Source organism: Marmota flaviventris, chromosome Y, assembly GCF_047511675.1.
Source record: "Marmota flaviventris isolate mMarFla1 chromosome Y, mMarFla1.hap1, whole genome shotgun sequence".
Classification (NCBI taxonomy): Eukaryota; Metazoa; Chordata; class Mammalia; order Rodentia; family Sciuridae; genus Marmota; species Marmota flaviventris.
Window position 1 is genome coordinate 13380129 of NC_092519.1, and position 25322 is coordinate 13405450.

Below are 25322 nucleotides of genomic sequence, written 5' to 3' on the forward strand. Positions count from 1 at the left end.
TGACTCACAGGATGCAGAGGACAAAATAATAAAGTTAAGATTATATAAATATGTGTATGACCATATTACAAATTTTTGAGTGTGTATTAAAGATAAAATTTATATAACTGATTTATTAAATTGTCTTTCTAGTTTGTTTTAGACATGCATTTCAGGTAGTAACTGTTTATTAGAAGGGAATTAACTATTATTAACTTTGTTACAGGGTTGGCTAGTGGATCTCATTAATAAATTTGGCACAATAAATGGGTTCCAGATATTGCATGATCGTTTTATTAATGGATCTGCATTAAACATTCAAATAATTGCAGCTCTTATTAAGTAAGTTTTATTTTGAGACATTTTCAATATAATGCCTAGAATGCTTTCATGTTGCCTTGAAAATGATTGAAATTTCAGTTTTCTAAGATGGGTTTTTGATACATTTTTAGATTGTAACTTGTTTTTGCTTTTAAGTTTTTAAACTAAAGAAATTAAATAGTGAAGTTTGTGTTTTCCTTATTTCAGACCATTTGGGCAATGTTATGAGTTTCTTAGTCAACCTACATTGAAAAAATACTTCATTCCAATTATAGAAATAGTTCCCCAGTTATTAGAAAATTTAACTGATGAAGAACTGAAAAAAGAAGCAAAGAATGAAGCAAAAAATGATGCCCTTTCGATGATTATTAAGTCTCTGAAGAATTTAGCTTCAAGAATCCCAGGACAAGAAGAAACTGTAAAACATTTAGAAATTTTTAGATTAAAAATGATACTTAGGTAAGATATTTCCTGCCTTAAATTATTATTTCTCAGGGGCTGGAGTTGTAGCTCAGCAGTAGAGTGCTTGCCTAGCATTCATGAAGCACTGGGTTCAATCTTCAGCATCACATGAATGTAAAATGAAGATATTGTGTCCACCTTAAAAAAAAAAAAAAACTTAAAAAATAAATGTTAAAAAAATATATATTATTTCTCTAACTCTTAGAATGATACTTACTACAGATTTCTCTTACAGATTATTACAAATTTCTTCTTTTAATGGAAAAATGAATGCACTGAATGAAATTAATAAGGTGATATCAAGTGTATCATATTACACACATCGACATGGTAATTCTGAAGAGGAAGAGTGGTTGACAGCTGATCGAATGGCAGTAAGCTTCTGTCTATTCTTTTGTAAATAACAATCTGCTTATAGAAAACCAGGTTATTACCTAATTCTGTTCAAATGAACAAAAGCAAAACTTGAGTAAAGATTATTTAATCCTAAAACTTCTTTATATTAACAAATGATTTGTCTTTTTGAAATGTTAGGGGTAATTGGACATTTGGAAGACTTACTTATTGCTGAATAAGAGTGTTTCTAATAAGTTTGTGTGCATTTGTAATGTTGTTGTTTAGTTGAATTGAAATAGAGGTGATCTTTAATGGTTTGAGTAATCCAGAATCTAATCAATGAGTTGGCCTGGCAATGAATTCCCAATTCATAAGTTTTAAAATTCAGAATTTAATGAGTGGAATAAATCTTTATTAATTAATATTTTATCCTGATTTTAAGAAAAATTAATTTTATTTTTAAATTTATTTTTTAAATTATATCTGTCACTTACTGAAAATAAACTATGTAATACAGATATTTATATTTTAGTTTTGAGATGAATCATGTATATATAGCATATTTTTTAGTGTATGTCATGTGCCAGTACCATAGATCCATTTATAAAGAACAAAATTTATCTTAAATAGTTTTCAGTTAACAGGGTAACTGACAGTTAACCATTGTGAATGTGATAAAAGGTATGCTGACATTGAGAAATTAGTATGTAACTTACTAACATGGGCTGTGATTCGGTGAGGTTTTATGTGTGTGTACAATTTGTTTGCTTTATCAAACAGAATTCTACTTTATTAATACTTGAAGGATACTAAAGTGAGTATTTAGAAAATGTTTTAAGCAATTTGACATTGCTGTAGTGTTTTTATTGTGATTTTTACAGGTAATCTGGGATTGAATATTTTAAAGTGGTTGTTTTCAGATAGTGTGAGAGATGTAATATATTAATTACAGTTAATTTATAGTTAATTATAGTTAATTTATGGGATCATTAAGTTAATTATGGGATCATTATGTGAAGAATTAAATTTCATTATAAAATTGCTTAATTGAGCATTAAAAAAGCACATTCAGTAAAGTTAGTTATAATTGGTGAATTTAGCACATCTTTGTGAGCATTTTATGTGCATAATTGAATTCTACAAAATCATCTTTCATGTTTAACAATTTTTCATGAAAACCATGCTTAAACCTATTAATATATTTTAATTTATGAACATGTACAAAATTGGGCTTTTGGGTTTCTTTTCAAATTACCTAGAAATCTGAACCATGTTTTTATTTCGCTTTTAAAAATATTTTCACTTTCTGTATCAGAATGAATGAATGTCTTACATTTAGGAATGGATACAGCAAAACAATATCCTATCCATAGTCTTACGAGATAGTCTTCATCAACCACAGTATGTAGAAAAGCTAGAGAAGATTCTTCGTTTTGTGATTAAAGAAAAAGCTCTTACATTACAGGATCTTGATAATATCTGGGCAGCACAGGTAAGAAATTTTCTAAGACACACAATATGTGGCAGTCTTTATTTAATGACGTGCAAATACGTATTGCTTGACTTGTAATTTACTTTCTTTATGTATTCATACATCCTGCCAGGAACTTTTTAATACAAATTTTCTCATCAAGTTTAAATATCTTATAAAACAGTAGACCTATGATAAAGTAATGAAACAAAAAAATCTGTAATTGGAAGTTTTTTCTATGAAATATATAAAGAAGCTAATGTCACAAGAAGAGTTACATTAATCTATTACTTTAAAATACCTGGGTGTTATATGTAGCAGTTATAACTTTTCATAAGAATAACTGATTTCAGAAGTACTAATGTATAATTTTTGTATTATCTAAAAAGGTGGGTGTCTATTCATGGATCTCTTGAGTATCATTGAGCACTAAAATTTTTTTGTTTTTTTTTAAATAAAGCAAACCAAGAAAATATTCTTTCTTACCTTTACCAAGTGAACATTTATGTTTTTAATTTTAAAGTAATCCATTATTTTTACTTTATTTTCTCTTGATTTTATGTAAGTTTAACTAAAAATTTTCACATGAATTTCTTAAGTTTATTAATCATTTATTTAAATGGCAGTTCTAAGGCATTTAAAGTACTGAAAATTCTGTTCTAACCTCGGATGAAGAAGATAGGAATGTTCGTCAGATAATGAACTAAGATTTTAATTTGCTTTTGTTTTTGCCATAGGCAGGAAAACATGAAGCCATTGTGAAGAATGTACATGATCTACTAGCAAAGTTGGCTTGGGATTTTTTGCCTGAACAGCTTGATCATCTTTTTGATTGCTTTAAGGTAATAGTTTTAGTTATTGCCATTTCATTTTACATGGAATTAAATAATTAATAAGTTAGTTTATTCTTAAATCAACACAGTTCCTAACAAATATTGTTGAAGGCTCGCTGATGAAGAACTGCTCACTGCAGAGATGTACAAAAGCAGTCATAACTTTTTGTGTGGTTCTAGAAATTGAATCCAGTGACTCATACATAACCACACAAGTACTCTAAAACAGAGTCATATCTCCAGCCCCTGCAATCATTTTTTTTTTTTTGTAATTATAGATGGACAGCATGTCTTTATTTTTATGTGCTTATATAAGGTACTAAGGATGGAACCCAGTGTTAAGTGAGCGCTCTGCCACTAACTCACAGCCCCAGCCCCCTCAACCATATCTTTTTTTTTCCCCCAGTTGTGGATGTATAGAATATCTTTATTATTTATTTATTTTTTATATGGAGCTGAGGATCAAACCCTGTGCGTCACGTTTGTAAGGCAAGCACTCTGCTACTGAGTCACAAGTGGTTTATAATTTTTCTTATACTTGCAGCCTCTTGAGAGTTTTTATTCTGTTGTTTTTTTAGTTAGTTTACTCTAGCAATTTTAATTTTGATTTAGGTTTAAATAACTGTAGAAACCAAGGAAAGAATAGGTATTGAGAAAATAGATTTAAGAAAACACTAGTTCTTTGGGGTATAAAAGGCATATGAAAAATGACATGAAATTAGACCAACAGTTCCTGGTGTCATATCTGCATTATCATATTATCATTGAAGTTATGACTATTTAAGACACTGTGGTATATGAGTCTCTTTCTAGTTTATAAGGTTGATTGGAAAACTTGTAATCATGAAAGTAAAGCCATATGTTCTTAGACAAATATTTTCATTAACCCATTAATTAAAAATAAGATTTTTGGTTCAAAATCATGATTACATTTTTGGAGAAAGTTTGGTTAATTCTGACCATATTAGAAAATAGTTTTGATATTTGTCCTTTGTTTCTCATCCTCTGACCTAACAATTAAGTTTCTGAATAAACCCTAGAGGAAATCTGGGATGTGTACATCAGATTATATGTTCACTATTTTAGCATTTATGCGTATTAACCTCAAACTGAAAATTAGATGCCTTTGATGTATAAAATACATAGTAGATGAACTGAAATTACTTTTAAGTTTATAGCAGTGAAAATTAACAAGTTAGAACAACCTAGCTCACAGGTTCCTAATATAAAGAAACTTCCTAATATAAAGAAACTAGGAAGGAAAAGATATCCTAAAATTGAGAATCCAGTTGTATTTTGGAAAAGAAGATTGGTATATTTTTAGGAAGAAATACACAGAACATATCTAAATATTGACTTAAAGATAGTTTCTCAAGTGTTTTTGATTTAACTTCTACCCCAGCTGTATTAAACTAGAAATAACTAAGCATAGAAACTACGATTTGTTTTTGAAAGTCTCTTTTTACATTTAATGATAGTATTCTGATACTAACTTTTTCTATACATATAAGACTTGTGATGTGTCATTATAATTTGCATACTTGTATATCTGTTTCGTATATGTATGTGTCTCCAATAAATTGTTAATATATTTACTTTCTTTTTTTGATTAGTTCTAATTAGTTATACAAGGTAGTAGAATACTTTTTGACACATAATACATAAATGGAGAATAACTTCTCATTTGTACATAATATGGAATTACACTGGTCATACTGTACATAATGTGGAATTACACTGGTCAGTCATATATACACATAGAATAATAATTCAATAAGAATTCATTCTACTGTTCTTTCTAACCTTATATCCCTTCCCTCTTTTAAGTTCCCTCTGCCTAATCTTTTATTCTTCCCTAGCCCACCCTCCTAATCCCTGTGTAATTGAGCATCTGTGTATCAGAGAAAGCATTTGGCCTTTGTTTTTTTAGGATTGGCTTATTATTCTCCAACTCTGTTCATTTACCATCAAATGACATCATTTCATTAAAGCTGAGTAATACTTGTGTATATATACCACATTTTCTTTATCGGTTCATCTGTTGAAGGGCACCCGGGTTGATTCCATAGTTTAGCTATTGTGAATTGAATTACTGTTAACATTGATGTGGCTGCATCACTGTAGTGTGCTGATTTTAAGTCTTTTGGATATAAACTGAGGAGTGGGATAGCTGGGTCAAATGGTGGTTCCATTACAAGTTTCTGAAGAATCTCTATACTGCTTTCCAGAGTGGTTGTACCAATTTGCAGTCCCACCAGCAATGTGTAAGTGTGCCTTTCCTCCACATCCTTGCCAACATTTATTGCTATCTGTATTCTTAATGATTGCCATTCTGACTGAAGATGAAATCTTATCATAGTTTTGAATTGTATTTCTATAATTGGTAAAGGTGAACATTTTTCATATATTTATTGATTGATTATGTTTGTTCTTCTGTGAAATATCTTTAGTTCCTTAGCCCATTTATTGGTTGGGTTATTAGTTTTCTTGGTGTTAGGTTGTTTGGGTTCTTTATATATCCTAGAGATCAATTAATGCACTATCTGAAGTGCATGTGATAGATTTTCTTCTACTCTGTAGGCTCTTTGCTTCTTCAAGCAAAGGAAATATAACATGAACATTTTAGTTTTATTCCATCCCATTTATTGATTCTTGATTTTACTGTTTGCACTTTAGGGGTCTTATTAAGAAAGTCAGATTCTAGGCTGATATGGTGAAGATTTGGGCCTACTTTTTCTAGTCGGCACAGGGTCTCTATTCTAGTGGTTAAGTCTTTGAGCAACTTTAGTTGAGCTTCGTACAGGTGAGAAATACTGGTTAATTTCATTTTGTTATAGCTGGCTTTCCATTTTTCCCAGCACTATTTGTTGAAAAGGCTATCTTTTCTCCAAAAGTATGTTTTGGTGCCTTTATTTATGAGATAACTATATTTATGTGGGCATGTCTCTTTTTTTTCTTCTATCTGGAATTGCATTAAATCTGTGTAACATGGCTATTTTGATAATATTAATTCTGCCTGTCCAGCAGCATGGTCTTTTCATCTCCTGAGAACTTCTTCAATTTCTTCCTTTACTGTTTTATAGTTTTCATTGTAGAGGCCTTTCACCTCATTTAGATTTCTCAAGGTTTTGTTTTTGAGGCTATTATGAACAGGATAGTTTTCCTAATTTCTCTTTCAGTGGATTCATCACATATATATTGGAATGCATTTGATTTGTGGGTGCTGATTTTATAATGTACTACTTTGGTAAATTTACTTACTAGTCTATAAAGGTTCTTGGTGGAATTTTTTTGATCTTCTGAATATAGAATCATGTCATCGTCAAGTAGTGCTAGTTTGAGTTCTTCTTTACCTGTTTGTATCCCTTTAATTTCTTATCTCTAATTGATCTGGCTGAGTTTAAAGGATGTTGATTAGAAGTGGTAAGAAGAGACATCCTTGTCTTGTTCCAGTAACTCTCCATATTTCTTTGTCTAGAATTAAGCTGGCTTTGGGTAATGTACAGTGTTGAAATTTTGCAATGTTTCTACTCTCCCTAGTTTTTCTAGTGTTATGAACACAAAGAGGTGTCGTATTTTGTCAAATGCTTTTCCTGATTCTTTCTTTAAAAAGCCTATTGATGCAATGATTCACATTTATTGAACCAACCCTAAATCCCTGGTATGAACACTGCTTGATCATGGTGCGATGTCTTTTTAATATAGTTTTGTATGGGATTTACCCAAATTTTTATTTAATTTTTGCACATACATCTATCAAGGATTCGGTCTAAAGTTTTCCTTCCTTGACATATCTTTGTCTGGTTTTGCTAAGGTTTCCTCCTTTTCTATTTCATGGAATACCTTAAGGAATATTGGTGTTGATTTTTCTTTGAAGGTCTTGTAGAACTTGACTGAGAATCTTGGTTGGTAAGCTTTTGATGGCATAATCTATATCATTACTTGAAATTGGTCTGTTTAAATTATGTATGTCCTTCTTGTTCAGTTTGGATAGATCATATGCTTCCAGAAATTTATCTGTGTCTTCAAGATTTTATATTTTATTTGAGTATAAATTTTCAAAATCTTTCTGATTATTTCTTAAATTTCAGTGATATCATCATCATATTTCCTTTTTCATCACTTATTTTAGTAATTTGAGTTTTCTCTCTTTTTCTCTTTATTATTGTGACTAGGGACTTATCAATTTTTTTAATTAGTTCAAAGAATCAACTTTTAATTTTGTTTTGTTTCTTTTTTGTTTTCAGTTTCATTGATTTCAGCTTTGATTTTAATTTTTTGTATTTTCTACTGTTCTATTTTTTGGGGTGTTATGTTCTTTTTTGAAGATTGTGAGAGGTAATGTTAGGTCATTTATTTGATTTTTTAATTATTTTATTAAATGAACTTAATGTAATGAATTTTCCTTTTAGTACTGACTTCATAGTGTCCCAGAAATTTTGATGTTATATTGATATTCTCATCCTTGATTTTTTTTTTCCTACTGTCCATAGAGTAGCTTTTATTTTTTATTTTATCATTGATTTCTAGTTTCATTCCATTATGATCTAATCAAATGCAGGGTATTATCTCTATTTTTTTTTTATTTACTAAGAATTACTTTGGGCACAACATATGGTCCATTTTTGAGAAGGATCCATGTGCTGCTGAGATTAATGAAATAGTCTATGTATGTTCATTAAGTCTAAATTACTGAGTGTATTACTTAGTTGTATTAGTTTATTTATTAGGTTTTTATTTCGAATACCTATCCTGGAGTGAGAGAGGTATGTTAAAGTCACCCAGTATTATATGTTATTTATTTGATTCATGAAGTTGGGAAGGGTTTGTTTGATTTGGGGAAGGGTTAGATGCTCCATCATTTGGGGCATAAATATTTACTATTCTTATTTCTTCCTAATATATAATTCTCTTAAGTAATATAAAATGTCTTTCTTTGTATCTTCTGATTAATCTTAGCTTGAAGTTCACTTCATTTTATATCACGAGGGAACTTGTTTACACAATCCATATGAGTCATGTTTTTTCCCATCCTTTCACCTTCAGTCTTTTGATATCTTTTTCTACGAAGTAAGTCTCTTGGAGACAGCATCTTGTTGTGTCTTGTTTTTTAATTCAATCTACCAGGCTATGTTTTTCGATTAATGAATTTATGGCATTAATATTCAAGGTTATTATTGATCTGGTTTGTATTCTCTGTTGTTTTGATTAAATTTTGGTTTTTGATTAATTTTTGGTTTTAAATTAGACTGTTTCTAGTTTTTATCATTTTTTCTTAGTTTTTATCATTCCCCTCCCCACACTTTGTCATGGAATATTTGGTTGAATATTCTGTAGTACATACAGGCTTTCTAGTTGTGGATTTTTTTTAACTCTTGTTTATCATGGAAGGTTTTTATTTTCATCTCCAAATCTGAAACTTAATTTTGCTGGATATGAACTTTTTCCACAACTAGAATAGTTTAGAATATATTAATCCAGGACCTCCTAGCTTAGGTGGGTCTTGCTTGAGAAATCAATTGAGATCTGAATTGGTTTCGCCCTATATGCAATGTCTTTTTTTTTTTCTTTCACAGGCTTTAAGATTTTATCCTTATATTCTGTATTTTAGTCATTCGCATTATGTCTTAGTGTAGGTCTGCTATAATTTTGTACATTTGGGATCCTGTAAGCCTCTTGTAGTTGATTTTTTCATTGCATTTTAGATTTAGGGATTTTCTAATATTGTGTCTTTGAAATGATTGAACATTCCTTTGGTTTATACCTCTGCTCCTTCTTAAGTTTGGTCTTTTCATGTTATCCCATACTTCTTGGAAGTTCTGTTTAAGGATTGTTACCATCTTCTCCAAATGGTAAATTTTATTTTCAAGATTATGTATTTTGTCTTCATTGCCTGAGATTCTGTCTTCCAGGTAGTCTATTCTGTTGATGATGCCTGCCATTAAATTTATAATTTGGTTTGTTGATTATTTCATTTCAAGGATTTCTGCTTGGTTGTTTGGGTTTTTGTTTTGTTTTGTTTTGTTTTTGCTTTGTTTTTTAGAATTTCTAATTCTGTATTGAACTGATCTTTCACTTTCTGTATTTCCTCTTGGATTTCACTCTTAATAATTAATCATCCTATGATTCAAGCCATAAGATCTGTTTTTAATTGTGTTCATTTTGTATTTATCTAATTGTGTTTCCTGAGGCCTTTATTCTAAATAAAGGTCAAGTCATTTGTCAGTTTTTATCTTTATTCTCATTTACTTCTAAATATTTTATTTCTTTCCTGATCTCTTTTATTCATGATTTTTAAATATATTATTTGATCTCCAGGTGATTATTATCCTTTTTTTTAATCTTAGCATTGATATCCAATTTCATTCTGATAGAATACAAGTAATTCTCTTTTATTTTTTTATTTGCTAAGAATTCTTGGTGATATAACATATAGTTGTATGTGTTGTATGTGCTGCTGAGAAGAAAGTGAATTCGATCCAATAATATTCTTTAATGTGTATTTGGTCCATATTATTGATTATATTTTTAATTGCAGAATTCTTTCATCAGTTTTATATGACCTATTTGGCTGTGAGAACTGTTAAAGTTACCCAGTATTAGCATAATGTGGTCTGTTTGATTCTTAATTTGATCTTTCACTTCCTGTATTTTGCATTATCAATGCATTATTTTGTCAATTTTTTTCAATTCTACTTTTTCTTACTAAGTACTCCTTTCTGTGTTTTGAGATCAGGACTCACTACTTAGCTTCATTTTCCCAAAATCTGAAGTCTTATTTTTTATCTAATACGAAAACTCATCGACTCTGCTTTCCTTTAATTTTTGAATATTTTTGGCAACCATTTGCCTCCAACCTGCTTGGTTTTTTTCTTTCTTTTTTTATACTGTAAGTAGTTCCTGTTAATTTTGGCATTATAACTGTTCTATTTAGACTACTATACTTAATGGAATTATTGATGTTACAGATTAAACTTCTGTTTTTGTGTCCTATTCTTTTTGATTCTGTATTCCTGCTTTCTGAATTGTTATTTAAATATTTTTAATAATATATTATAGTATTTTGTATCATTGCTTTTAAAGATGACATCTGTCATCCTCAGATTTGAGTCTCTAGCTGGTCTGGAATCTTTGCGTCATTTTCTATTCTGCTTTTTATGCTCTCCATTTTTTAGATTCATGCTTATTTTTATGGTATGTCTAGAAACTTTAGGTGTGCTCAGTAGGATGAATAATGAAAAATATATTCCATCTTTATACAAGTATCTCACCTAGTAAATGTAGAATTTTTTAATCTAAATACAGGTCACATTTTTTATCTTTTTGTAAGTAGGAGGGGTTTTGTTTGTTTTTTATCTTAATATTCTTAACTTTTTCTCTGCTTTTTTTTGTTTGAAAGTATAATACATTTTACTTCATGACTGATTTTTTTGTTTGTAGCAAGTATTTTAAAGTAAGTATTTCTTTCTGTTGTAAATTATGTGATTTTTCTTTTAATATTTTATTTTTTAGTTGTGGTTGGACACAATACCTTTTAATTTTTTATTTTTTTGTGGTGCTGAGGATCAAACCCAGGCCTCTGCACGTGCTAAGCAGCACTCTACCATTTAGAGTCACAACCCCAGCCTCATAATTATGTAATTTCTTAATGAAAAGCATCAAACAGCTTAAAGTTGTAAATGGAGGGTTTTTTTTTTCCTAGAATTTAGAGAGTCTGTTTTATGAGTTCTATTTTATTTTCTCAATCTGAATACCAATAGTTTGGTAATTTGGTGGTGGGTATGTATATGCACCCATCTGTGGATGTGTATTGAAGAAAATGCCTAGTTTATCCAAAGAGATTAAAGTAGTGATGATGTAATACAAATAAAGGTATAAAGTTATGAGATATTAATCTTTTAATTTTTCTTCTAGGCAAGTTGGACAAATGCAAGTAAAAAGCAACGTGAAAAGCTACTTGAGCTAATACGCCGTCTTGCAGAAGATGATAAAGATGGTGTGATGGCTCACAAAGTTTTGAATCTTCTTTGGAATCTGGCTCATAGTGATGATGTACCTGTAGATATCATGGACCTAGCTCTCAGTGCCCACATAAAAATACTAGATTATAGTTGTTCCCAGGTACAGAAGTGCTTATTTGCCTACCATTTCTAACTTTTTTCCTTTAACATTTAAGATAATATACTTGTAGGATAGTTTTAGTTTACTACTAATTACTAATTTAGTTTACTACTAATTAATTACTTTGGTTTTAAAATAAGCCTGAAGAATTAGTTTATTTTTGTCATATAAATATGGCTTTCTACCTTATTTGGTATTTTTCAATAAGTTTTATCTGTTATCCATTATGCATTTTTAACAACTTTAGATAAATAGTTTTATAGCTAAATAATTTATTATTATAATTGTACTATATAAAATACAAGGCACTAAGGTCACATATAATTTAAGCTGAATAGGGACTTTGGAAGCATAAAAGTAGATGTTAATGTAAATATTGGCTTCCCTATGAGCAAATCATGATAGCTCACTCTTCCCCGCTTTTAACTTATGTCTTTGATGTTTACTAGTTGTTAAGTATTCAATTTTATACAAATTTTATCTGTTAGCTTCGATTATGTGGACTTTTGTCAGTTATAGTGGTGAATTTATAATAGTTCATAAATTTAATGATAATGATGTTTTTTCCTTAAAATAAAAAAAGCAGAAGTAGTAACTAAGGACTGATAAAGAATGTCTTCAGTATTTGGAGGGCAGGCATTTTTGTTTCGCTTGTACTTGAGTTTTATTTAACAAGTCAGGTAAGCCCAAGATTACTTCTGATTTGTGAAAAACCAGGATTGTGATGGTTCAGAAATAAACACTGAACTGATTGCCTTCATTAAAAAAAAGTATTGTCATAAATATTCATACATATAATTAACTATAATTATGATTATTTATATGTATGAGAACATTTTAAACAGTGGTACTTTAAAAATGAAAATTAAGTTATGTTGTGAACTATTTAGTTCTATGTATTCACAGTTGTCCACAAAAACTGAGTTTTTTCATATTCTGAAAAAGATACAAAAAAAATTATCATGTTTGTTCTCTATAGACAGATAAAGTCTCAAGTAGCTTTTTCCAATTCCAGTAATTAGTAATACAGTAAATTTGTATTGATGCATTTAAATCTTCAGATGTAATAAAAAGAAAATAATCTAGTTGGGTTATATGATCAAATGATGTTACGTTTCCTTCTCATTGTTCATTAAATGTTTTATATTTATCTAAAATGGCTAAGAGGATCTTGTATATAAGTGATATTTTACAAATAAAAGGAATGTTGTAGAAAATCAAAATAGTACATTTATCATAAAGGCTCAACCAGGGTTTATTATTTATTCTTATTTATCATAGGCACTCCGTCTTACACCTTGCCACATTAATAAGTATTGGATTTCACTAAATTTAGCAAAAAGTGTTTGGCTTTTATCAATTTAAGGTTTCATTTGTTATCGTTATGGGAAACTAATAAGTCTGTTACTCAAAGTGCTTTGAAAAGCAGTGACAAATTTAATATTCATGTACTGTAAATATTTTAAAGTCCTTAATATAATCACTGAAGTATTGCCTATTCTTTCCCAAATATGTACAGAAACAGGATTATTTAACTGAAAATCTGTTAAGTATCTGCATCTAACTTTTTAATCACTGTAGTTAACAAGGTTAAGCAAATAAACAAAGAGAGAATAACTGAAATAAACCTATTGTTCAGTATTTCTAATTTTCTTTTAAGTGGATACTTAAAGGAATTTTAAATTTTACAATGTTCATTTTTTTATTTGATGATTTTTTTATAAGTATTTCTGAAATACAAATATTGTGTTTCTTGCTGATTAAAAAAGTACAGCAGGGGCTGGGGTGGTGGCTCAGCAGTAGAGCGCTTGCCTAGCACAGTTCAGAGGATTCGATCCTCTGTACCACCTAAAAATAAATAAGTAAAATAAAGGTATTGTGTCCAACTACAACTAAAAAATAAATCTTAAAAAAAAAAAAAAGCATAGCAGTACCAAACACATGTAAATAATTGGAATTTTGTGTTTTTGCTACATTTTACAAAATGAGAACCTAACAAAATATTTAATACAGTGCCCACATTCATACTTTATTAATGTTCCTATACTTAGGAACTGTTTATATATGTTGATCCAGATAGCTAAAGCCATGAAACATTGAGTTCATAATAGTGCTTTACATGTCATAGTTTTAATGATAATTTCAAAAAAAGAATGTACCTTGTTTGATTAAACTATTAAGCCTTCATCATAAAATTTATCTGCTGAGTTTAAGTGCTTTTCTGATAATTCTCAAAAACATTTGAGGTTAGAATTATGTAGAACACTCGTCCATTTAAAACAAATTTTTTTTAATATATGTAAGGATCGAGACACACAAAAGATTCAATGGATAGATCGATTTATAGAAGAACTCCGCACAAATGACAAGTGGGTAATCCCTGCCCTGAAACAAATAAGAGAGATTTGCAGTCTGTTTGGTGAAGCTCCTCAAAATTTGAGGTAAGGTTTTTTAATACCAGAACTTCCTTATTTTTGTAAGTATTTTATTGAAAATAGGATATCAATAAAAACAAGTTTTAAAGAAAGAAAACGATATTGAAAAACAAAGCTTAGAGAAAGGTGTATTTGGAACAGAATAAGGGTCTTTGATTATATTCAGTACTTTATATTTTATAACACAGATCAATTATGTGATAGTTCCAATAATCTTTAAGCAATTAAGTACTGGAGCCAAAGTCCTGCTTCTTCTTTCAAAAGTATCTTTGACATTCAACAATTGGCCTTATGATACTTGGTATTTTATCTCACTTCTTAATTTTATTCTGCCCTTTTGGCTCTTTTTCTACCCATAACTAACAATTTATTGTAGATCCCACATAATAATATTTTATACAATCATTGTTATTTGCCTAATTGATTTATCCAACATTTTCAATACTAGTATTAACTTTATATGTCATACTAAGGAATACCATTTTCCAAAGTGAGATTAAAACCTTTTTTGAATTTTAAAGTTAAACTACACAATTTCAACTACATAATGAATTTAAATTATGAAAGATGACAAAATTTTATTTAAAGAATTTGTTTACTCTGAAATTATTTTGTAGATAATTTAAATGACCAATCTCAGTTGCTAATTTGTGGTTATTGGAATGATTTATTCTTTTTATTTTCTTTTCATGTATTTGGAATTAATTACATGAATGGAAAATTAACATGGAGGAAACTACATGTTATCACAAGAATATCATAAGTACAATTAAGATGCCTAGTTAACGAATCAGTTCAAAGATTGTTTAACTAGGTATATCAGATTCTTTAATCTTGTAAAAACATTGTCTTCTGTTTAACGTAATTACATGATTGCCAAGATTCTCTTGAGTTCTAAATTGATATGATTATGTCTTTAAATAGAGTTTCTGTTTGAATTCAAAGTACAAATTTTATGATAATATTTGATAAAAATAAGGAAATTTCATGGAGATAATTACTATAGAAAATACAGTGTTTACTTAGGAAGGACATATTTTGGTTATATTTCACCCACCCTATATGCTCTGTTTTTTTATTTGTTTTTGTATTTATCAAACATTTATTTTTTGTTTGCAGTAATGATACTCTTTCAAGGCTGGCTTCATCACTAGTAGAAGAGTAATAATTGTGAGGAGTTGATTGGTTTAATTGGAAATGATAAAATAGAAAAGAATGTTTTCTTGTAGCATCCACAGTCAAAACTGTTTGCATACCAAATATTTTTCATAATGCGCATTGAATGGCTATTATTCATTTTTGTTTTATGTGTGTGTGGTGCTAAGAATGAAACCCAGAGCTCTGTGCATTATAGGCAAGCATTATAGCATTGAACTAAATCCCTGACTCCTTGATATTCTTATTCACATAACACATTTGCTTGAACAACAGTAAATTGAATATTACTGAGTAATTACTGTCATGTAGAATAAAAATATCAAAATTCAGTTTGGGGAGGAAGGTCTTTATTTTTATTTATATGCAGTGCTGAGAATTGAACCCAGGGCTTCACACATGCTAGGCACGTACTCCATCACAGAGCCACAACCCAGGCCCTTAAAATAGTTTTTTTTTTTTTGGATTATTCTTGCTAACATTATATTTTATTATCAAAGAGAAGGTATTGACCATATTGTGTTATAAATATAATATTCATGTGGTAAGTAGAATTTACTTTGAAAACTCCATTTCCACAATTTTTATTTGCCTAATTATACTGTTGAGTTCTTCTCATTTCAGTCAAACTCAGCGAAGTCCTCATGTTTTTTATCGTCATGATTTAATCAGCCAACTTCAGCACAATCATGCCTTAGTTACTTTAGTAGCAGAGAATCTTGCAGCTTACATGAAGCACATAGAACTATATGCTAGAGGTATGTATGATAAGATGAAATTAATTGGAGAATCAACATAGATTTCCTGATTTTTTTTGTTTTATTCTAATATTAATTAGCTCAAATGTCAACATATCTATTTATAAAGGAGAAAAACGGAAATGAGTTGGTTTTTATAATTGTACAGTTGTCTGGTATCTGAATAACTTGGTGCCTGTACCCACTACCAATAACAAAATTCTGAATACTCAGTTTCTTATACAAAATAACAGAATTTGCAGTTTACCGACACACATCATACTTTAAATCATCTTTAGTTCATTTATAATACCTAATACAATATAAATACTATGGTCTGTTGGTTAGGAAATTATATTTTAAAAGTCTATACATAATCAGGACAATTTTTGTCACCAGGTGTTTTACTTCTTAGTTCTTTATAAACTCATGCCTTCTGGAAGATAAAAAACCTTCAAGGTTTTTTCAAGAAGTGGAGCCTGCTACATATCAACTCCAATGATAATTTTTTTCTTCATTTCGTCTATACTTTGAATGATATCATCAATAAATAAAGACCATTTGCTGATAAGGTAGTCTAGATAATCAGCATATGTGCATTTTAACCTCATATGATCCTCTGTCTCTTTTAATGAAGGTTTTTTTCTTTTTCGAGGTATCAGGCATTGAACTCAGGGACACTGGACCACTGAGCCACATCCCCAGCCCTATTTTGTATTGTATTTAGAGACAGGTTCTCACTGAGTTGCTTAACACCTGACTTCTTGCTGAGGCTGCCTTTGAACTTATGGTCCTCCTGCTTCAACCTCCCAAGATGCAGGGATTATAGGCGTGTGTCATGGCACCCAGCCCATTTAATGAAGTTATAGTTACACCCTAAATATTTGATATCAAGTAATGCATATTTGATGAAACAAACTGACATTCTGACTTTTTAATTTTTTCCCCCCACCTTTGGTTGACCACAAACCTGAAATCTTCCTTCTTTAGCTACCCAGTCAGTGGAATTATCATTTTTAAAAATGTATTTCAGGGACTGGAGTCGTGGCTCTGTGGTAGAACACTTGCCTGGCATGTATGAAGCCCTGGGCTCAATCCTCAGCACTACATATAAATAAAGATCCATTGACAACTAAAAAAAAATGTATCTTAAAAAAAATGTATTTCTAAATCTAATGCATTCCACTATTTAATGAGGGAAACATGGTAGTTGTATGGCATTAGATAAATGATTTAATTTTTTTTAAAATTGTCAGGCTAACCATGACACGTGCATGCCTTACTGATCAGGAGGTTGAGCAGGAGGATCACAAATTCAAGGCCATTCTCTTCAAAAGGGCTGGGAATGTTATTCAATGTAGAGCACTCCTGTTCTTATTCCTAATACTAAAGATTAGTAAGTAATATAAGAGGTAGGTAGGAGGGTTAGTGAGTAGATAAATATAAATGGATCTGGATAAAGAACACTTTTATTATTTTTGTCTTACAAGTTTGAAGTTATATAAAAATATAAAGTTATTCACATCTCTTTCACATTTCCTTCTTCAGAAACACAGTAATCACAGTTGGGGGACTTTTATATAAACTCTTCAAAAGGAATGAAAAGCAGCTAATGTGTTCCAGTTTAAAGTTTGTCCAAATGTTTTTCAAGATTATTTCTCTGAGAAAAACAGAAAGCTTACAACAAAATTTTATTATTGTCTTAAAACCTCTTGAGGCCCTGAGATTTGGTGCAATTGATGAATTTTATGGAAGCATACAGTGAAGTTTTTAGGGTTTTTGGCATATGCTTATGTATGTGGAAGTAAGAAGCAGTGAGTTGAAATATTTGGGAGCATGAAAAAATATACTAAATATGCTATTCCACTTTTATTGCAAGTCAAGATTTCCACATACAAAAAAGTTGGGCATTTTGAAAACTTGGATACTTTCACCAATTTCAGAAGGTATTCAACACATGATTCTTTGGTTCAGGATGGAGATAATACCAGGTTCTGTATTATAAGTATCAGAATCTATTACTGAAGAGGAGTTACATGATTTTTATTCTTTCACCCTTCCTTCATAGTTTGGGAATAAAAGTCTTTTAAAACAAAACTTTGTGTTGGGGTAGATCTTTTAGTTCTGTTCTACCTATTTTAATAAAGCATGTCACACACATCTACAAAACAATTAACTGTCCACTACTTTAATGACAGTAATTGCTTTTAATTTTTTTCCTCTGGCTTTTTAAAATCAAAAAACAGGACTTTTCCTACCCACTATGAGATGAAACACTAACGGATTCAATACTTCAAAAACAGATTTGTTTTTGTTTTTTTTTGTACCAGGGTACCAGGGTTTGAACTCAGGGGCACTGGATCACTGAGCCACATCCCCAGCCCTATTTTGTATTTAATTAGAGACAGGGTCTTACTGAGTCGCTTATTACCTCTATGTTTATGAGGCTGGCCTTGAACTCTAGATCCTCCTGCAGCAGCCTCCTGAACTGCTAGGATCACAGGCCACTGCTGCCAGGCTCAAAAGGAGAATTTTTGATCTGTATCTATATCTAAGCCTGCTAAATTGAGCTTCATTGTTGAGTAACTTCAAAAATTAGCCAAGGGAAGAAAACAAATTGGAATAGGAAAGAGTAAATTCTACTATACGCATATATGAATACACAATTGTGCAATTCCTCATCATATTCAATTAGAAGAATGGGAAGTTATACACCTAAAGGGAAATATGTCAAAATACTTCTGAAATGTATAACTAATAAGAACAAAAAATAAATAAGATAAATGATAGATTTTAATTCAATAAAAAAATTCATTGAAGTGAAATCATAGACTTTTGTAACAGACATTCAAGATTATATTATCTTTTTGAGGATAAAAATTGAATATATTGACTATGTAGATTTCCCTATTACATACTTTCTGAGCATAAGTAATTATTGACATTTCTTTTGGCTAAAGTTAACTAGATGTACATATACATATCATATAATTCATATTTTTATTTATTTGCAGACCATGAAAACTATGACCCACAAACTGTGAGACTTGGCAGTAGATACAGTCATGTTCAAGAAGTCCAAGAACGGCTTAACTTCCTTAGGTTTGTTTTCAAGGAATTAGTAATGTTCTCTTTAAGGCACAGATAAGCAGTGCAGTTGACTTAACTCTTTATTAATGGCTATTCACCCTGAAAGGGAATGTTTATTCACATCAAAATGTTTACATACAGTTTTTCTATGTGTTTGTATGAAAAATTTTGTATTTTTCTATGTTTTTATAAATTATCTGGTTGAATTTATCTGTTTTTTGTTGTTGTTTTAGGAATTTTGGAAGACATATTTAAAATTTTTATATATAGTTTGTATTTAGTTGTGTGAGAATCATGTTTATTCTTTCTTTTTTTTTTTTTACATACTGAGGATTGAACTCAGGGGCACTTGACCACTGAGCCATATCCCCAGCCCTATTTTGTATTTTATTTAGAGACAGGGTAGCACTGAGTGCTTATAGCGCCTCACTTTTGCTGAGGCTGGCTTTGAACTCATGATCTTCCTGCCTCAGCCTCCCAAGCCACTGGGATTGCAGGCTGCTCCACCTCACCTGGCACATTTATTCTTAATATATTTACATATATTAAAATAGATAAAATAATTAGTTAATGCTTGCTATTGATAGCTAATGTGTGCACCTGAATGTTATATATTCTATCAGTGACTAAAAAAGGCAGTTTGAAAGCTGTATACAGTAACATGATATATATAAGGCTTATCTATATTTTAAGAGAAAGCTAAATATAATCCAAGCAGAATTTGCTCAGTGATCCTTAGATTTTACTGCCATGGTTTGCATATGTGTGTTTGCCTTGAATGATGAAGATTTCTTAGGAATGCAGTTACCATAACAAAACAGACTGTATTTGAACCATAAGTGTGCTAAAGAAAAATGCCCAAACTATTAATCTTTGATAAAGCCTTTTGTTTTTATATATATTAATTCTGGGGAATTTTTCTTTAAGCTGTTTCTTTTTACTCATGAATCAGGTTATAATTTATTTGACCATGTAACCTATTTTTTTTATTAAGAATGACATTGGCTACTTTAAAGAATATTATGTTCTGCCAGGTTGACAGATATTTTATTTCAATTTGAAATAAAATCCGATGTCATTTTCTTCTGATATTGAAATTTCTTTTTTTATTAACAACTTAGGAAAAAAAGGCTTGCTTCTCCATATTGAAAATATCTCCCAAAGTGATTCATTGTTTATGTGGGGTTTTTTTGTTTGTTTATTTGTTTGTTTTTTAAGTACTGGGAATTGAACCCAGGGCTTTACACATGCTACACAAGTGCTCTGTTACTGACCTACATCCCCAGCTACTGATCCATTGTTTTTGATGACAATGTATTGTTTCCCTTAAGTTTATTGAAACAAGCAAACAAAAAAAGAATTAGAATTTATCTATTCTTGTTAGTAAAATTTAGAAACCGAAGATCTTCCGTAATTCCCATTTTTTTTTTTTTTAATTTAGTACAGTTTTTTTTTTTTTTTTTTTTTTTTTTTTTAATATTTATTTTTTAGTTATCGGCGGATACAACATCTTTGTTTTGTATGTGGTGCTGAGGATCGAACCCGGGCCGCACGCATGCCAGGCAAGCACGCTACCGCTTGAGCCACATCCCCAGCCCCTAGTACAGTATTTTAAAGAGAAAAAACCTAAGAGGTATCTTTGTACACACCATGGCAACCTTGTGAACTAGGCATTATTTTAATTTGATTAATAAGGAAACTGGTAATCAGGTTGGGGAGAATATATGTTTGAAATGCATCTGGTATGTCATATTGAGACTACCCATTTCATCTATCTGAATTTAAAGTTTCTTTTTATAAGTGATTTTTCTTATTTTTTCCCTTTGCATCTTAGCTTGCAAACTAGGTTGGAGAAATAAAGTAGAACTAAAAGCTAGAGGCCCCTTTCAGATTTAGAACACTCTAATTAGGGACCCAAAATTAAAAAAAAAAACAAAAAACGTTAAATAAATATGCATCCTTGTTTAGATAAGATTCTACCATTACTTTGTTAATTTTAAATATAAAATTAGGATTGTGATTGAAATAAGTATATCTTTCACTTTTCATTCAAAGAAGTAAGCACAGTGAGTGAAAGAATACAGGAATGATATGGATATTAATTAGGGAAAGACTACTTAAAGTAGAATCATTCCTTGATTATTTTGCAGCTGTGTGACAAATCTTCTAAAGGACATCATTGAATACTGATAAGCATACTAAATAATTACTGATATAGAAATAAGTTTAAATTATGTGTAGGTTATTTTTGTTAAATATGAATAGACATGAAGGAAATATTTTTAGAAATGTAGAAATTTTAAGCAGGTTTAATTCTTAAAATCTTAAGAGTTATTTCTCATAGTTGCTTGTGTAATCAATCCCTCATTTTCCAAGGAAACTGTACAAACAGGGAAATAAATCACAATCTTGTTTTAAAAATTTGAGGTTTCTGAAGACAGCAAAAGTGCTAACAAAGTTAGCTAACAACCTAACAAAGTTGCTGGCACTTTGTGGTGACCTAAAATAAATTAATATTTGTTATTTGGTTCCAGATAGGTTTAACCACCTATCTGGAAATTAGTTCTTTTGGAAGAATTATTACTCTTTAAAAATATTTTTAGTTGGACTGGGGATGTGGCTCAAGCAGTAGCGCACTCGCCTGGCATGCGTGCAGCCCGGGTTTGATCCTCAGCACCACATACAAACAAAGATGTTGTGTCCACCGATAACTAAAAAATAAATATTAAAATTCTCTCTCTCTCTCACTCTCAATATATATATATATAATTTTTTTTTAGTAGTTATTGATGGACCTTTATTTGTTTATATGTAGTGCTGAGAATTGAACTCAGTTCCTCATACATAGTAGACAAGCACTGTACCACTGAGCCATGACTCCAGCCCCAAGAATTATTACTTTTTATGATGTGGTTAAAATTTGATGTATGTTATTTTATGCATATAAGAATAACATACTTTTGAAGGTAAAGTTTTGTGAATCCTAATCAGCTTATTTATCTTTTCCCAAGATTTTTATTAAAGGATGGCCAGCTGTGGCTCTGTGCTCCCCAGGCAAAGCAAATATGGAAGTGCTTAGCACAGAATGCAGTTTATCTTAGTGATCGTGAAGCCTGTTTTAAGTGGTATTCCAAGTTAATGGGGGATGAACCAGACCTAGATCCTGATATTAATAAGGACTTTTTTGAAAGCAATATACTTCAGCTTGACCCTTCTCTATTAACGGAAAATGGAATAAAGTGTTTTGAAAGATTCTTCAAAGCAGTTAATTGTCGAGAAGGGAAACTAATAGCAAAAAGAAGAACCTATATGATGGATGACTTAGAATTAATAGGATTGGACTACCTTTGGAGGGTAAGTAAAAAATAATAACTTTTGTTTGTAAACATTGTACCCAAAGTAGTTTTTTTTTTTAGTCATAGAACCTCATTTTTATTACATGTCTTTATGTGGTTTTGATGCTTACAGAGAAATTCAAGAAGGATGCAGTTATTTATCTTTAGCTTCTTGTTATGTAACTACTATTTGTCATGCATATCCCTGCCCACTTTTTTTTTCTTTGTTCTTTCTTCTGTTAACCACTTGGGATCTTTCTGTTCACTTTAGAACCATCTTTTATCTTCCCCAATGAAAAATTATCTCTCCTACTTTTATTTAATATGATAAATACATCTTAAAGTTTTTAAAATTCATTTAATGCCACAGTAAACAAATAGATGAGATGACTATTATTAGGAAGTGTTTAAAGATATTTATTGACAATTTAACTTTATTTAAAAAGCTACAGAATAAATATTATATGCTACTTAAAATTAACTTTCTCACTTTGATAGAATAAATACATGGATGTATTTTCTCATTGCCTTCTCTTAACATCTAATCTGTTTTATTTTAGCTGACATGACTTTGGGAATTTATGTGTTCTATAAGCGAACTTTAGCTAGACTAAGATATTTTTTATCATGTTCCATTTTCAAGTTGTTTTAACTTGAAAATAACTATGAATAAATGATAACAAGTTAGTAAAAGTTTTTTAAAATTGTCTATTAAATTGCTTTTTTCCCTTAATTTCCCATTTTACCCTTATCGAATTCTTACTAGATCATCCTTGAAAAATACCAAGGATTCAAAACATAGTTTAAGAATACTACTCGTTTATTAGAATTGATATGTATTTACAAAAGTTTCAGGAGGTTTTAAGTTGCAAAGTAGTGTAATAGTGTTTTATGTTAAACAAAATTTCTTAAACATTTTTATTTGTATTACTACTTATAAACTTCACAAGTTGGCAAACAAATTGCCAAGTGGTGTTGGTCAAAGTACTTTGTGTCCTTTTGTTTTCTTTATTATTCAGAAAACTGAATTTTACATTACTTTACTTTGTTTAAAATCAATATCCTTAAATTATTGAAGGTTATATTTATAATAATTGAGTGTGATTTAAATTTAAGTGCCAAATTAAAATATCTCAGTAGTTTTAATGCTGAAATCCTTTTTTGGAATTAGGTTGTAATTCAGAGTAATGATGACATTGCCAACAGAGCTATAGGTCTTCTTAAAGAGATATACACAAACCTTGGCCCCAGATTACAGGTCAATCAGGTGAGAAATAAAGTAAAACCTTCACTGCTATTAGGTTAAAATAATTATGTGGTTAGTGTGTTAACCTCTTTAACTTGTTGCCAACTTTAACTAAGTTGCCAAGTATATATAACCCACATTTTTTCCTGTACAGTGCCAATAAAAGATAGTGTCATCATAATTAATCTTAGATGATTAGAATTGTTTGAATGTATTATTAGTTGTAATATGTTGAAACTGCCAAAATTTAAATTTGCATCTGGACTCAGATGGGCTTTGGGGTTTGTTTTGTTTAGTTTAGAAAATAATTGTTTTTTTAATATTATTGAGGTTTTTTTTTTTTTTTTTAGGAATCTTAGATTTCATTATAGAAATGATCACAGTTGAGAGTTATCTTTATATTAAAATTTCACTGTCTTTAATTAGATTACATTGTGAGCAACTTGAACTATCTTTATTTGGCTCATTATTTAAAGGTGGTTATACATGAAGACTTCATTCAATCTTGTTTTGATCGATTGAAAGCCTCATATGATACATTATGTGTTTTGGATGGTGACAAAAACAGTATTAATTGTACAAGACAGGAAGCCATCCGAATGGTTCGAGTATTAACTGTTCTAAGGGAATACATAAATGAATGTGACAGCGATTATCATGGGGAAAGAATGATTCTACCTATGTCAAGGTTTGTGAGAAACTGGTCTATTGCTAATTTGCAATTATTTTATATTTTTCTTAGACTTTACTTAGAAATGCAATAATATATTATTTTAGGATGCATGTCAAAATGGTCTGCTTTTATTTTTATGTATAATTTGGACACGCATTATTATTTATTAGTTAGTTTTCTCTTTATTTTTTTCAAATTGTTTTAATCCATTCAGTATGCCATTAATTTTTCAATTTGTTTTATTTTTACATTGACACTGTGAAAATTAAATTTTTGTCAGGTGTGGTCAAATTTAACTTGTAATCCTAGCTATCTAGAAAATGAGGCAAGAGGATGGCAAGTTCAAGGGCCAGCAAGGGCAACTTAAAGCCAGTCTCAAAATAAAAATGAGAAAAGGCTAAGATATAGCTGATGGGTTGAATGCTTGCCTAGCATGCTTAAGGCTCTGAATTCAATCTCCTGTACAACAAAAAAAGAAAGGAAAGTAGGAAAAATTATTAAGAGCTACTTATGCAGCGGATAATACAAACAGTAGTTTAAATTATCTTTGTTGAAATTTCTTTAAGTTTAAGAGGATCAAAAGTTCAAAAACTATCTCAAAAGGGTAGGGATGCAGCTCAAGTAATTAAAGTACCCCTGGGTTCAGTCGCCAAGTACCAAAAGGAAAAAATTCTGTAAAGTAAATTTGATATTGATAGTTGTATTTTTGACATCATAAATTGAAGAAGTACAATTTCTGTGCCATGTGATATAAATTTATGTTATACATTTTCATTAAGCAAATTTCTTAATAATTAAGCCTTTCTAGTTTTGAGCACATTTAACATATATAAAAGGGAAGATTGCTTTTTGAATGTTATTTTTAAATTTTGTATAATTACTAGTTAGAAGGGATTATAATTATAATGTGATGGAATTTTTTAAGACCTGTTTAATGAAAACATGCATTTTAACTTTTTTGTTGATATAGATTGAGTACCAAACCCCAAATTCAGAGTGCTTCAAAATCCAAAACTTTTTGACTGTGACATGTGCATAAGAGGAAAATTATATATGAATTTATATATATATGAGGTCAAAAAACACAGATACACTAAAAATACTACATTAAAATATTTGTAAATAAGT

General features: G+C 30.0%; 1 protein-coding gene across 4 annotated transcripts in view; it reads left to right on the forward strand.

Annotated features, from left to right (window-relative positions):
• The window catches only part of LOC139703464 (ubiquitin carboxyl-terminal hydrolase 9X-like), a 119142-nt gene that overhangs the window by 31223 nt on the left and 62597 nt on the right, over positions 1–25322 (forward strand). For 2 of the 4 annotated variants that reach the window (XM_071606932.1, XM_071606933.1), the window contains 12 exons: positions 206–321; positions 508–759; positions 998–1136; positions 2438–2590; positions 3307–3411; positions 11317–11523; positions 13828–13964; positions 15723–15871; positions 18865–18952; positions 21952–22294; positions 23447–23542; positions 23998–24209. In XM_071606932.1, the coding sequence (XP_071463033.1) occupies positions 206–321; positions 508–759; positions 998–1136; positions 2438–2590; positions 3307–3411; positions 11317–11523; positions 13828–13964; positions 15723–15871; positions 18865–18952; positions 21952–22294; positions 23447–23542; positions 23998–24209 (1997 nt within the window). The remainder of the gene's footprint in view (positions 1–205; positions 322–507; positions 760–997; positions 1137–2437; positions 2591–3306; positions 3412–11316; positions 11524–13827; positions 13965–15722; positions 15872–18864; positions 18953–21951; positions 22295–23446; positions 23543–23997; positions 24210–25322) is intronic. The other 2 variants (XM_071606934.1, XM_071606935.1) reach the window with 2 other exon arrangements.